Here is a 13,428-nt window from a genome sequence, read left to right as displayed (position 1 = left end):
GAGATCTTCATAGTCATGAGCAAGCCACTATATATTGTATAGTGTATAGGATACTATACAGTGAATTTAGATACTGCATATATTATAGTAGAACCTAATTACCTCGCCGTACTTCTCTCACTCCTTGTGGCGCTGTATTTTGTAATAAACCAAAACTTTCGATCGTGACAGACATACCGACACCACTCCATCTGGCTTCTGCCGAACTCCACCTTCTGTTCTTGCAATATGTATTGTTATGCTTCTTTTGAGCATCTCAATGTTACATTCACGCTATACATAAACACATCGCTCATTTCGAGGCGCCAAGGGCAAAAATGGCTTTTAGCTGCGGCCGCATTTTACATCCGCACCGCTTTCTATTCACAAATTAAGCTCATCATATAAAAATGGTCACATCCTTCCAATTCTATTTCTTCAGCTGCTTAAGATAGTCTCCCAGAAAATCAACATTCTTTAATATCAACTCATCCCGCCGTCTAGCCAGTCGTTCCTTGCGCGCCCACCATGCATCTGGACCCATTGTAGCAATTCGGGCGACAGCCTCCATCTCTGTCTCCTCATCTGCTTGTAACCACGCCACATCTTCCGTCACGTAGGAATATGCGCTCAACATCTTCTGCGTCATCAAAGCCGGCGTAACCGTAATCACAGATGTCGCTATCGAGCTAGAAGCCTGCGATATCAAGTAATCAACCTGCGCAAACGACGGCACAACAGCTGCTGCCCGTGACACCGCCTTAAAGAAATCAGGAAAATCAAGTTCGCTCTCAAACCTGACCTTGGCCTTAATCGCGTCCGGCACTTTCAGTGGTTCACCGCTGCCAATCAAAGACAAGTTGAATGGTGGATCAAACTTCTCAAACTGCGTAAAAATCTTGTTGTAGTCTCTTCGCCATGGCTCAAGTTTTCCTACCATCGCCACAAAAGGCCATTCGCGCTCAAGTAGGATTCGTGCTTCGGGAAGCTGAAACACCGGGTAAAAAATCGGCGGATCGTACTTTACTGTGTCGCCCGTATTGAAATATGACGGGAAATTCTCACGAATATAGCCTTGCACATTTGATGACAAAGTCACAATGTCCCATTTGCCCTGTTTGATCCACGGCGTCATGAAGCGAATTTCCTCCTTGTACTTCGACCGCTCTCCATCAGGGTCGTCTAGATTCCACCGTTGCGCCTCGTGCACTATACACATGACTTTACTCCCCCTTTCCAAATAATGCGTCAAACTGTCACGTATAGCCTTGGTGTCCTCCGCACACGATGTCAAAAAAATTAAATCAGGAACTGTGTCGTGATATTTGCTGACAGTACTAATATCTCGCAAATCAAGTTTGTCCATCGAGTAATGGTTCAGCCATGGCCGCACTCCAAATCGATCATACCCAGAGTGGTGTGCAAATAGTGTCAAATTCACTTTATCCAGCACAGAAAAAATATTTAGAACCGGTAGGACAATCTCATAATGATATCGAGGCGAGTTGACGAGATATACCCTTCGCTGTCTATCCTCGGCGAACGTCTTCGCGGCTTCAATTGCGGCACCATTTGGCACCTCTTGTGCAACTCTCGTGTCGGCAAACAGCGGCTGCTCCGTATGTGCAGACATTTCAGAATCTAATGATATGGATGGTAAATCTGGCAAATCTGGAACAATATGTCCCGCCGAAATAAGTGTGGCGTCAACGACTTGATGGTCGCCATCTTCCTCAGTGATCTCGAGCGCTTGATGGATCTCGCTGATCACTTGATCGGTATGATCTTGCGCGTCAGAGTATGTGTTGACAATGGGCTGAAATGATTTATCCTCTTCTCTTGGTGGCTGCTTGCCTTTATCGGAGAAAGTTTTCTCAACTTCCAAAGACGAGGATGTTTGTCGTATTCGATTCGTCGGAGACAACAAAACGATTACAACAGTTACCACAGCTATTGCTCGAACTAGTAAGTTTTTTCCTCTGATGGACAGAGGCGTCATCGTGAATAGAGTGCGTATGTGGTTATGATGAAAACAAAAAAAGGACCTGTAAAAATAGACGCCGTCCTACGCGTTAAGAGAAGAACCCGAAGGCACACGAGCACAGCAAAATGAAACAAAGAAACCCATATACAGACTACCAAGCCACTTCAGATAACAAAGCTCGTCTAACTTTAGTATTTTATTGCTGCACAGAGCCCAAGTTTTGCCAAATCTTGCACTATAGTCGAGATTGTTTTATGATCATCAAAAATAGACCTTACCGTCTGCGCACGCCTCCGACATCACTGTCGTATTATTTGATGTTAATGCAAACGGCGCGGCGCCTTAGTATGTAGCCCGTTGAAGCACGTGCTACTGACAGCTTGCAGCTCTGATCTCAAATCTGAGCACGCTCTTTGCCCCGTTTTCCGTTTTCGCTTGTAGAATCTAACATTTTGGTTGGTTCAAGATTAGGCTATAAACTGCATGCATTTTTGCACTTCCTGCTAATCAATAAGTCATTCGCAACAGAAGCACACTTGATACAAGTCTTATTTCAAGTTGCCATATCTGCGGCTTACAAACTATAGATGCATATAATTTCTACAGTACAAGCCCCATGGATGATATCTCAAGAGCGTAAGAACAAGAGCATTCGGCTTGTGCAAAGGCATAGGCGATGCCATTTCCAATATATGCAAAAACTCCTCCGCTAAAGGTAGAGTATTTTTTATTTTTCTGGTTTGTGACATTTTTGATTAATATGTGGGATATTAGCAACATAACGGGCCAGTACATGTGGTTACCTACAATAATACCGGTCAGTATATCCTGAGTGGCGGTCAGGATAAACAGATCATACTATGGAATCCGAATTCTTCAAAACTGATTAAGGCATATCAGGGGGTAATTCAGTCTGCTTGTTTTGTCTCATTCTTGTACGTTGATTAATTGTGGTTGTGTAGCATGGATATGAAGTACTCGATATATCTGTCTCACACGATAACGCAAAAGTACACTCCCTCACTCTTTTTCTCTTACACAGTTCCCAACTAACTTTGTCAACACAGTTTGTGAGCTGCGGTGGTGATCGTGCAGTCTTTCTTTGGGATGTAACAACAGGCTCCATTACGCGTCGTTTACAAGGTCACACATCGCGTGTAAACGCCGTAGATTTCAATTTTGACGCATCGATTGTTGCGTCAGCGGCTTACGATACCACTGTCCGATTATGGGATCTCAAATCCACATCGCAAAAGCCTATTCAAGTCCTGGAAGAAGCGAGAGATTCCGTTTCTAGTGTGCAGATTTCTGGATATCAGATCATCACTGGGTGCGTGTGCTGCTGAATATTATATGCTGAATCAAAGCGGGTTGCTGACTTCTTCGTAGATCTGTCGATGGCTACGTGCGCGTATATGACTTGCGTAAAGGGCAACTTCAAGAAGATTTAGTCGGCTGTATGTGTCACTTTTTTTCCTTCACTCTGGGCAGCTCTAAAAATATAAACATACAGATCCGGTAACGTCAATCCGAGATTCAACAGACTCTGCGACCCTTCTGGTTTCCTCCCTCGATAACAAAATTCGTCTTTTCGACAAATCAAACGGTTCCCTATTGCAGTCCTTTACCGGCCATACAAACTCTGAATATCGCATCCGCTCATGTTTTGGCGATAACGACATCTATATTATTTCCGGTAGTGAAAACGGAAAGATTTATGCTTGGGAATTGTTATCAGGAAGAGTTGTGCACGAGTTGTTGGCTCCTGCTGGTGGAACTGCTGGAGGTGAAAAGTCAAAGAATGTAGTTAGTTGTGTAGCCTATCATCCGAAGCGGGCACAGATGATCAGTTGTAGCACATTGGGTGTAATTCAGGTTTGGGATTCTGAGTGATACCATTTTACACTTCGAAAAATGATCTATTGTATATACAAAAATTTATCGCTATAGCGCTAGGGTTCGAACGCTATAAATTCCAATCTCATCAAATACAGAGCCTTTCCATAAATTGCACATAATCCAAGCCTTCTTCAGATTCATATTTTGGCATGATACCTTCTAGCTGCTCAATCATACCATCTGGAATGAGTGAATTGCGTAAATCAAACTCGGTCACGTACGGCTTTCCGTCCGCAACCTCCATAAATGATTGCAAAACCTGCTCGGCCGTATTCTGATCTTCGGTGACGTCAACCATAAATCGAATAAATTGCTCAAACGACACCGCGGGGTCACCTTCGCGCACGTCGTCATACACTTCATGCATATCTTCTTCGCTGTATACAAGTCCTAAACTAGCAAGCGCAGCAGCAAATTCGACTTCTTCAAGTGAATTCTGTTGACGCTTGTCGAAATATCTAAATACAGACTCAAATTCCTCTAGCTGTATCGGCGTCAAATTCGTCATGCTCCGCGCCACAATCTGATTTTCAATAAAAGCAAGCTTCTTGTTTATTGCCTCCTTTGCTAGTTGAAACTCATACTCAAGCTCGTCGTATGAGTATACTGTATAATCATTCTCCTCAACTTTTGCCTCCTCAAGTTTCTCCATTAAGCGCTTCAACGAACCGAGTAAAGCTTCGGCCGGCTCTAGCTTACCCTCAATCTGTTTTGCTAGCTTCTGCTGCTCTTCAAGTTCACCATCAAGTGAAATCAAATCAATAGAGGCAGCCTCAATTTTCTCAGAAATGGTATTCGCAGTCTCGGCAAATTTTTTCCTCAGATCTTCCTTGATATCTCTAATTGCCTCATTTATTCGTCTTGATCGAACCGCTTCCGCCTGCAGAAGCAGCTTCCAAGCACCGTCTAGATCAGACAGTCCAAGACCGCGAGGAGGCGAATAGTCTCTCAAGCCATAGGTAGTAAGCTTAGTCTTGATGTTTCCCAGCATGGATGAGATTTGGGTCTTCTCGGCAATCCAATTTCGCTTTGTTCTCGTCTTGTACGTCGAGAACTCTATATGCTGCTGTTTTGCATCTGAATACGTGCCTGTAAACGAAGCCTTCTGCCATGCTTTTATTTGACCAGCTATCTCATCGAGTATTCTGTTCACTCGGTCCTCGTATGAGTGCTGCAAGTCTATACTTGACGACATAACTTCAACAAACTTCTCAACTCGCCGACCGGCGGTTTCGATCTTATCTAGAGCGGAAAATGCGTGGAACCAATGCGCGACGTACGTCATAACTGAACGTTCGTCAGGTTTGGCTACCAGCACATCCTCAACGTCAAGAAGTTGCTTTATAACGTAAGTAACGTCAACGTAAAATATGCAAAAAAGGAGAAAATGAACATACTGGGATGCCGACTTCTTCAGACGCGAGACGTAGTGCAAGTTCAATGTTGCCTTTAGCGTCTGTCTTGTCGAGTTTCTCAAAATCAATCAAATCTGGACGATGACGATCTAAAAGTGCACAGCTGGGCAAGTTACGTCGTAGTTAGTATAGCATCGGTGTGAAATGTGTCAGATAACGTACAATGCAAGACCGTCATTCCAACTCGACGAGAAATCGGTAATGTTGACATCGCTATAATTGACAGTCTTCCGTTGACACCACAAAAGTAAACCCTCTTTAGCAGTATGACCCTCGGCACTAATCTTTGTGAGTATATTTCCGAAGAGAGTCAAAGCGAACTATGAACAACATACTTGATTTCTGAGATGGAAAAGTTCAGAATCAAAGTCCACAGCAGTCCCAAGATGAGTTTGATATTGCCATCGACAATATCCTCAGCACCGATATTGTAAAGCTGAATCCCTCTCCGTTTTATATATTCAAGCGCAATAATCACGTTCTCAGCCTTTTGCACGCGCAATTTTGGTCGCGTTGCGTAACGGCCGAGATTATCGTCGCCGATGATCTCCAAAAGTTGGATTAACTTGACACCGTCAGAAAAGTCAGTTTCAAATGAAGTTACTGGAGAAATAGAATGCGGTTCGAGGTGGGAGTTTGTCCATCGTAGAAAGGCTTTGTTCTGGGTCGCGACCCAGGCGGGAATAGGAGGCGCCATTGCGTCTGATTGAAGAAAAGGATACGCGGTTTTTCAAAAATGTATCTAGTGGATTAGGCGAAGGAAAATAAAAACAGTATCGAGCTCGCACTTTACAATCTAGAAACAGCAATAAGATAAAAGTCCGCCTCGTCTGGGAGGCTATAGCGGAGGCAGAACAATAATCTAACAGCGCAGTGCCGAGATGTGGCAGCAGGCAAAGAGTAAACAAAACGCGCCTTCAGCTCTACACCGCCTCATTTTTCAGCCACACTGTCTAAGCCATCAAAAGATATTAAAGTTTCGCGCTTAGCTTTGCGTATTCGGCTGTGCCTGTTTTTCCTGGGCACGCTCGGCTTCCGAAGGTTCCTGCGCGAGATGAGCAAAAAAGTTTGGTATTCCGCTGGGCTGATTTAATATAACGTAGAAGCGCGGCTTGCCAGTCTAAGCACACCAGATAGCTCGCAGTTGGTGTCGGTTGTTGCTGTATTTTTGAGCAGACAAGCGGCCGATATCGGACCGAAAATTCGAGATTTGTCCGGGGTTGCTGGCGAGCTGGTGTCCGCCACCTACAAACTTATTTTTCCTGTTCTTCCTATCAACTCTCCCCCGGACTTGGTATTCCCGACCTGAACCCTGCCTCCACGTTATTGCATTTCAGTCTCGTAGGCTCCTTGGCTTTAGACACATGTCGTTCAGCAAGTCTCTTCGCGATGCGCTCTCGCGCAATATAGTCGAGCCGGCTCGGAAATCGCATTCTCGTTCCCGTTCCCGTTCCCGTTCACACCCTCGCCAAGCTTCGCATGCTCAATCTCGCTCTGTAAATGAGCAGTCCGCGCCGCAACTGCATCCGCAATCGTCAGCAGGCCCGCCTTCTATGCAGTCATTGCCGTCGTCGCCTAACTTCATCCACGCAAGCTCCGGTTATAATTTGGACACTTTATCAATCGATGATTCAGACTCGTCTAGTCTGTCAGAACTGTCTGACGGCGGGATAGTTGGGATGGAAGAGCTTGAGGCTGAGTCTATTATAGGTGGATCTTCCGTCCACAATTCAGCGTCGAAGACTTTTCGCCAAACGCAGGACGACCATGAAAAGGAGGAAGCTGCAGAATCCCATAGCCCACATGCTCATGCCAGTCATGCAAAGCTCAAAGAGAACTTAAGCAGCAGTGGCAGTAGCTCACAGACCGATGCGTCGAATAATGGCAATCAAGGCCGTCGCATCTTTCCGTTCTCCCTCCCTTTTGCTGCCTCGTATCATCCTCCTTTACTTCCCTCTCTGAAAGACATGATACCTTCTTTAGGGACAGCATCCGACTCAAACGCTTCTCATCAGGGGATGCTTTCTCGTTCTTCGATTTCTCTCAAAAAGAGAGCCCGGGCCCTTTCGATCTTCAAGGACAAAGAGGGCTCACCTGCATCATCGCCTCCCCTTCATCATCAACATGAATTTCCAAGAACTGAGCTGGTGCGTTCTTCTACAGAAGAGTCTATTGCGGACTCAATTCTAGAAGATGAGAAAAAATTTGCAAATATTCATCAAATGGATAATTCACGACTGCGGGCGGTAAAAGAGACGTTGCGAACATCAATGTCAATGGACCAACTTTTCTCTACTCCAAAAGACGGATTTCCTGAAGATTTAACAGGTGATGTCGTCATTCTTGGCGGCTATCGTGGTAGTATATTACGAGATGCAAAAACACGACGACGAGTCTGGATTCCTATCAAGGTCGGTTTGAATATACGCAAAATCAACCTTGAGCTCGGTCTATCGGACTACGACGAAAAGCATGCGGATCGAGATATCATAGCTGATGGAATGCTGACACATATTGGGCCCGTGGATATTTCCCGCCGACTTGTTCGTCGCATGCAATCCAGTTCGGGATGTACTGTGCATGATTTCGGTTACGACTGGCGTCTTTCCAACGACCTTCTTGCAGAGGAGCTCGTAGATTATCTGATTGCTCTGAAACATCGTCGAGGCCCTCATTGGAACGGTGCGATTGTAATTGCACATTCTATGGGTGGTATAATTGCCCATGCAGCAATGCAGCATGACCCTTCTCTATTCAGAGGAGTTCTTTACGTTGGGTCGCCTTCTAGTTGCGTCAATATCTTGGGACCAATTCGACATGGCGACAGCGTGATGCTGAGTACGAAAGTATTGGCAGCGCAAGTCAATTTTGCAATGCGAAGCAGTTTTGTGTTCTTACCACTAGACGGACGCTGTTTTGTGGATAAGAATACGGGTCGGGAAATCAGGCTTGACTTCTTTGATGTAAAGACTTGGATCAAATACGGTCTCTCTCCCTGCATACGCGACGCTGCATCGCCAACTCCTCGCAGCACTTCCGTTTCCAATTTTCGCCGAAGCTCTAGTTCAGAGAAAGAGATCGAGAACTCCCATCATCAGCAGTACCTTCAGCAGCAACAGCATCAACAAAATCAGCAATTATCGTCAAGAGCTGAGCACGTACTCGAGCCGACGTCAATGGGCACGTCGAGCAATAGACGATCATTACAAAATGAAGAGAATGATATTTCATACTCAGATGCTAAAACGTATCTTGAGCAAATTCTACCACGAACAAAAAAATTCAAGGAATCGCTACTAGTGAATGATCCTTCTGTGAATTATCCACCTCTTGCAATCGTTTATGGCCCTACCGTTCCGACAGTGCGCGGCGCCCGTGTCAATGGAGAACGTGGAATTATTGATGGTGATTTCTCGGATTATATATTTACTCCTGGGGATGGTGTCGTTCCTGCGCGACATTTAATGCCCCCGCGTGGCTTTAACGTTGTTGCCAAAGTCAGCTCGGACCGTGGACATGTTGGGCTACTTAGCGATCTACCTGCGATTGGAAAAGCGTTACGCGCGATCTTAGACGAAGAAAAGAGACGACGGATTGAAGGTCCTCCAACGGTCGAACAACGAATCAAGGCTCGAACTAACGCTGAAGAGCAAGCGGACGCCGAAGACAAGGAAGAAGATGAAGAAATGAGAGTTACAGATATGAATATGAAAAGCACTATAGAAGAAGCTGGTGCTGGCATAGCTGGGTTGACGATACATTAGAAAATAGAAGCTCAAAGCATATGCGGATGCCGATGACAAGAAAAATATTGAATAATTGGAAGTTGGATATGAATCTAAAAAAAAACTGTTCAAGAAAGCATTTAAGAGGTCTATTTTTTTTCTTTGCATGATTTTTGAATATTTGTGGATTTGGCATATAGGAAGTTTGGTTTAGTTTGTTGATTCATAGAATTACTAATATCTATTCCCTACAGTCGTAAAAAGTGCGGATCTAGCAAAAATAAAAAATATTGCGATGTCTGTGGATCGAACACAGGACCTTCAGATTAACAACCGAAGTGTAACTTCAGTCTGACGCTCTCCCAACTGAGCTAACCCCGCAACCTTTACTACACAAGTTCCTGCTCCCTCTGATTATGCGTAAAAATGAATGTGCAAACATACCCAGTTTAGGGGATTTTGTTTCGTTAATGTTTGGCTGGCATTCATGCTGAACTATCTGTCAATATTAGTATATATCTTCCGACGATACTGGAAAATGTTAAGCATATTGTGAACTAAGCAGTTCGACATATTATGCGGGGTGAAGTTGGCTACATCTATCAAAGTGATATTTAGTCTCTGAATACATCTTAAACGACACTACTCCCAGCACGAGTCCCAACACATCTCAGGCCCGACTACACCTGGAAGAATAATTACGTTCGCTCAGACTGCAGAATCCCGGTAAGAAGTGAGTAATGAGTTTCTGGCAACAATGAGAACGACTTCGCGAAAACTTCTGGCTGCAATTGATATGCATAGTCGATTATCTGGGCTTGGTATATCGGATCGTTGTCAGCGGCAGATAAGGCAGATTGATTACGATATCGGACCACGGGCGTCAGCCAAGGCTAGATATAGTACTGGAGACAGCCATGCTCACTCGGCTGATGAAAGCAATCAGGCAAAGCATGCTACTGAGAGTTCAAGAAAATCACAGAGCGAAGGCTCAAGTGAGGATGAAATTGGATATATGACGCGTCGATTGAGACAACTGGCAGAAGAGGCCGAACCAGTTCGTCATGATTCCACGTTCGGCCAAAGCATTCCAGATGAAGATTTCATGTCCGAACAAGAGCTTAAAGATATACAAGAGCGATTGTCTGGTAGAACATTTAAAGAAGATCATGCGCAGCATATAGCTGCTGCAAGTTTACCTTCTTCTGCAAGTAAGCATACGCGAGATATAGCATATAGTAAACCGTGGACAGGTACAGAATCTCAAGAGGATGCTGTTTTACGTATGCTCGTGGATGTGAATAGGCCGATAAGAGTTTCAGATGGTCGTGGTTCGTTTGGAAGCCGAGCACGTCTAAGCGGTCCAGCAGGCGGAGCCGGCAACGGCGCTGTCATTCCCATGCCAACAATGGCTAAGGCACTTCCAAATTCAGTGAGGTTATCAGAAGCTCGAGAGAAGTCTCTTGAGTATACGTTGTCCAAAGGATCAGACAAGCCGGTGTCCAAAAAAGATCAGAAAAAGGGAATTAATCAATTAGAAGAAGACTCGGAGTTCAAGAAGATTTATGCCGAAAGATTTAGACCCCCGAGAGCTATGCCAGGTACTCTACATGGGTTGCGAGCTTTGGCCGATGAAAGAATTGAGGATGCCCGAGCAAGAGGACAATTTAAGAATATACCCAGAGGGGGGAAGCTTGATATGGATGCTCGCATATCGTCACCATTTTTGGATACTACAGAGTTTTTTTTGAATAGAATCATTCAGGTTAGATGCCCTTCTTCTCTAATGAAATTACAGCAAGATTCTCTAACATGATAATGACCATAGAGGCAAGATATTCAGCCACCTTGGATCGACAAACAAGCTACTATTCGTCATGACATTCGCCGCTTCAGACTCGAACTCCGAGAGCAGTGGAAACGGCATGCTATGCGATTAATTGCAACCGAAAAACCTAATTCTTTACAGGATCAAATGGAAATTGCTCACAAATATTCCGATGCCGAGCTACTCGAAGCGCGTAGGCGGGGTTTGCTTAAGACGAAGCTCAAAGACTCCACTGAAGTTATTGACGGCTTCATTGCTGCCTCTCAGCTTGCCGCTGTAGAGTTATCTAGTGAGATTTTAGTAAAGGATAAAGCCGAGGTTGATGACATTATTATTGAAGAAACCAACCATCCTCGATTGCCTAAGCAGGAGTGGGAAGATATGGAGAAATCGTATCATGAACTATCAATCAAGACTCTTAATGACAACATTCGAAGTTACAACTTGATGGTATGCTCTAATTAAACGTTACTTGTTGAATATCGCTAACCCGAGACTGTTAGGCTCCCGCACCAGCTAGAAGAGCGTATCTAAGTATAGACCGTGAACGCCAAATGTGTTACGCAGAAGTTGCTCCTCTGCTAGCCGATGCATTACGAGATCGTGATGACGCTATCAGATCTGGGCGTAGGTCGTTATTGACGAAACGCTCTGCTCCGGGTGCAGTTGTAAATGGTATATTTGGAGATCAGGTAGTCGTGATGGAGAAAAGAGGTGGAGAATATGGACTCAAAGAGATGTTTAGAGACATTTTTAGTAGGAAGAAGAAATCTAATGTTTGATAGAATTGAGCTGCACAATGCTCGGATTGTATATACCTCATCTAAGTGCTACGCATCTCATTCTATATACAGAATAATAATCTGCAAGCCGGGCCATTTTCGTGCCACGACTTTTAACAGTTACTAAATTAGGTATGAATATAATCTGTGAAAAAGATTAAACAAATCTGTCGCAACTCAAAGATTATGGATGTTTGTGTTGCGCATTGTAAACGTCAGTCCAATTCGCAATCTTGAAACGATCTGTTGGCTTTCAAACTACCGCCCAGTTCATGGCTGGCAATTCAAATTTTGCGATCCCTTAACAAAGACTTTGAGCAAATTTGCATTTTACAGTCATAGTCAAGGATTTATTTTACAGTAGTAAAATTTGTTGCTCAACGATGGGTTTGTGGCCAAAGGTGTGTATGCAGAAAATTTGTGTATTTGCTATTTCATGTCTTGAATTATTATCGCAGTAAAATTGATCCTTGACACATCATTATTTGATGAACTATTGTAGTAAAGCTAACAATATACGTACCACTAGGTATCGCCGACTCAACTACACAAGCCTGCTACTTCAATTGACTCGTTGACAGATGATATGGGTAACGCTAATCAGCAACATACATCCACCCTACCAGAGACGTCAATGCATCACCAAAATGAGCGCGACAGTGTTATAAAAGAGTTGTATACAGAATTTGACAGGATAAGCGTATCTGATCAAGACCAAATACCAAGAGAAGATCCAAGTCGGGGCATAATTGCGCGGCAAAACTCATTTCGACGCGCTCTGTTAAAAATCACGTCCCATTTAGAAGGTTCGCCTGGAAACTCGTCTGGCAATAGAACCCGAAAAATTAAGAGCGTTATACGTCACGAGAGCGCTTGGGATGAAAATAATCACGGTCACTACAAGGCAGTCTGCAGAGGCGTCCGTCACGCCTCTCCGGGGTCGTTTTCCTCGTCTGAACGGCATATTCCGAACTTACCACCCGCTCAACAGGGCCTTGGGAAATATGATTCAACTGGTGGGTCTAGCAGACTTTCACACGGATCTCTTATGCAAGTTCGTGAGCGTGGCTTTGTGATACCTGATTATGCGTACCTATCTCGAACTCTTCCAAATACCCGCTTATCTTCTGAAGATCCTGCCTTTCCAGATTCTCCATTAGATGAGCCGACTTCTCCATATCGGGAAGCAGCAATGACATTGCGCTCGTTTAATAGCAGCTTTTCTGGAGTTAAGCGGAATAAAGGCAAACGATCGCCAAAGAAACTGATTCCTTTGCCATTTCTGAGACACAAATCAATCCGGTCGCAGCCTAGCGTACGTGAGACAAATAAGAAATCAAATAGATTTGGAAGCTGGAATGATAAAGCTGCAATTCTTAATAGTAGGCTCAAAATTCAAAACGTTGGTTCGTTTCAATACCTCCAATCTGATCCATATTTGAGTCGAGTGAAGCAGCTCTTAGATGCTCATCGACATCCTGCCAGATTAATTCGACAGCCAAGGTATGAGCAGTTGCTTGACAACGAGCGTTTAGCAAGAATTCAAAAGCAGTTCTGTTAAGATCTCTTTACTGAGATAGAAGAGTAGGAAGTTGTCGCGGCTACTGTTAAGACTAAGTCTGTCGTCAAATGTATATAATTTACCTGCTCTACACGTTTAGCTGGATTAAAATAGACGGATTATGTAATAACATAAGAATATATGTAAGTCTCACGAAAATTCGCGTTTAAGATAAAATAAATCCGTAGCCAGATTAGACTGAAATCTGGTGGGGAAGATTTGAACTTCTCAAAAAAGCTATCGCACATTTTCTGT

General features: G+C 44.2%; 6 protein-coding genes and 1 non-coding gene across 7 annotated transcripts; 4 read left to right on the top strand and 3 right to left on the bottom strand.

Moving 5' to 3' along the window:
- Positions 1-61: 61 nt before the first annotated feature.
- V2V93DRAFT_370035 (uncharacterized protein) lies at positions 62-2,358 on the bottom strand. The gene has a single exon (XM_066910166.1). It carries the CDS (start codon positions 1,976-1,978, stop codon positions 410-412), a length of 1,569 nt encoding a protein of 522 aa, XP_066765804.1. The 5' UTR covers positions 1,979-2,358; the 3' UTR covers positions 62-409.
- A 281-nt stretch (positions 2,359-2,639) lies between these two features.
- On the top strand, positions 2,640-3,856 carry V2V93DRAFT_359030 (WD40-repeat-containing domain protein; the record flags this gene model as incomplete). The annotated part of the gene is made up of 6 exons (XM_066908078.1): positions 2,640-2,678; positions 2,738-2,866; positions 2,926-2,973; positions 3,031-3,293; positions 3,353-3,420; positions 3,477-3,856. 6 exons carry the CDS (start codon positions 2,640-2,642, stop codon positions 3,854-3,856), a joined length of 927 nt encoding a protein of 308 aa, XP_066765803.1.
- An 11-nt stretch (positions 3,857-3,867) lies between these two features.
- Positions 3,868-6,233, bottom strand: V2V93DRAFT_370028 (calponin homology domain-containing protein). The gene is made up of 4 exons (XM_066910165.1): positions 5,613-6,233; positions 5,440-5,556; positions 5,260-5,380; positions 3,868-5,201 (listed from the first exon to the last, which is right to left on the bottom strand). The coding sequence occupies exons 1-4, from the start codon at positions 5,972-5,974 to the stop codon at positions 3,948-3,950; spliced, it is 1,854 nt and encodes a 617-aa protein (XP_066765802.1). The 5' UTR covers positions 5,975-6,233; the 3' UTR covers positions 3,868-3,947.
- Positions 6,234-6,314: 81 nt separating this feature from the next.
- On the top strand, positions 6,315-9,230 carry V2V93DRAFT_370026 (uncharacterized protein). The gene has a single exon (XM_066910164.1). The coding sequence runs from the start codon at positions 6,642-6,644 to the stop codon at positions 9,039-9,041; it is 2,400 nt and encodes a 799-aa protein (XP_066765801.1). The 5' UTR covers positions 6,315-6,641; the 3' UTR covers positions 9,042-9,230.
- Positions 9,231-9,293: 63 nt separating this feature from the next.
- Positions 9,294-9,383, bottom strand: V2V93DRAFT_t37. Its single transcript has one exon. It is a non-coding gene; the product is annotated as a tRNA-Phe (tRNA).
- A 108-nt stretch (positions 9,384-9,491) lies between these two features.
- Positions 9,492-12,087, top strand: V2V93DRAFT_370025 (uncharacterized protein). The gene is made up of 3 exons (XM_066910163.1): positions 9,492-10,767; positions 10,831-11,280; positions 11,334-12,087. The coding sequence occupies exons 1-3, from the start codon at positions 9,760-9,762 to the stop codon at positions 11,610-11,612; spliced, it is 1,737 nt and encodes a 578-aa protein (XP_066765800.1). The 5' UTR covers positions 9,492-9,759; the 3' UTR covers positions 11,613-12,087.
- V2V93DRAFT_247334 (uncharacterized protein) lies at positions 11,970-13,372 on the top strand. Its single transcript, XM_066907108.1, has one exon. It carries the CDS (start codon positions 12,199-12,201, stop codon positions 13,171-13,173), a length of 975 nt encoding a protein of 324 aa, XP_066765799.1. The 5' UTR covers positions 11,970-12,198; the 3' UTR covers positions 13,174-13,372.
- Positions 13,373-13,428: the final 56 nt, after the last annotated feature.

Source organism: Kockiozyma suomiensis (genome assembly GCF_038497685.1).
Source record: "Kockiozyma suomiensis strain NRRL Y-17356 unplaced genomic scaffold V2V93scaffold_7, whole genome shotgun sequence".
Lineage (NCBI taxonomy): Eukaryota > Fungi > Ascomycota > Lipomycetes > Lipomycetales > Lipomycetaceae > Kockiozyma > Kockiozyma suomiensis.
Note: the sequence above shows the minus strand (reverse complement) of the source record. Positions and strands in the feature narration are given on the sequence as shown.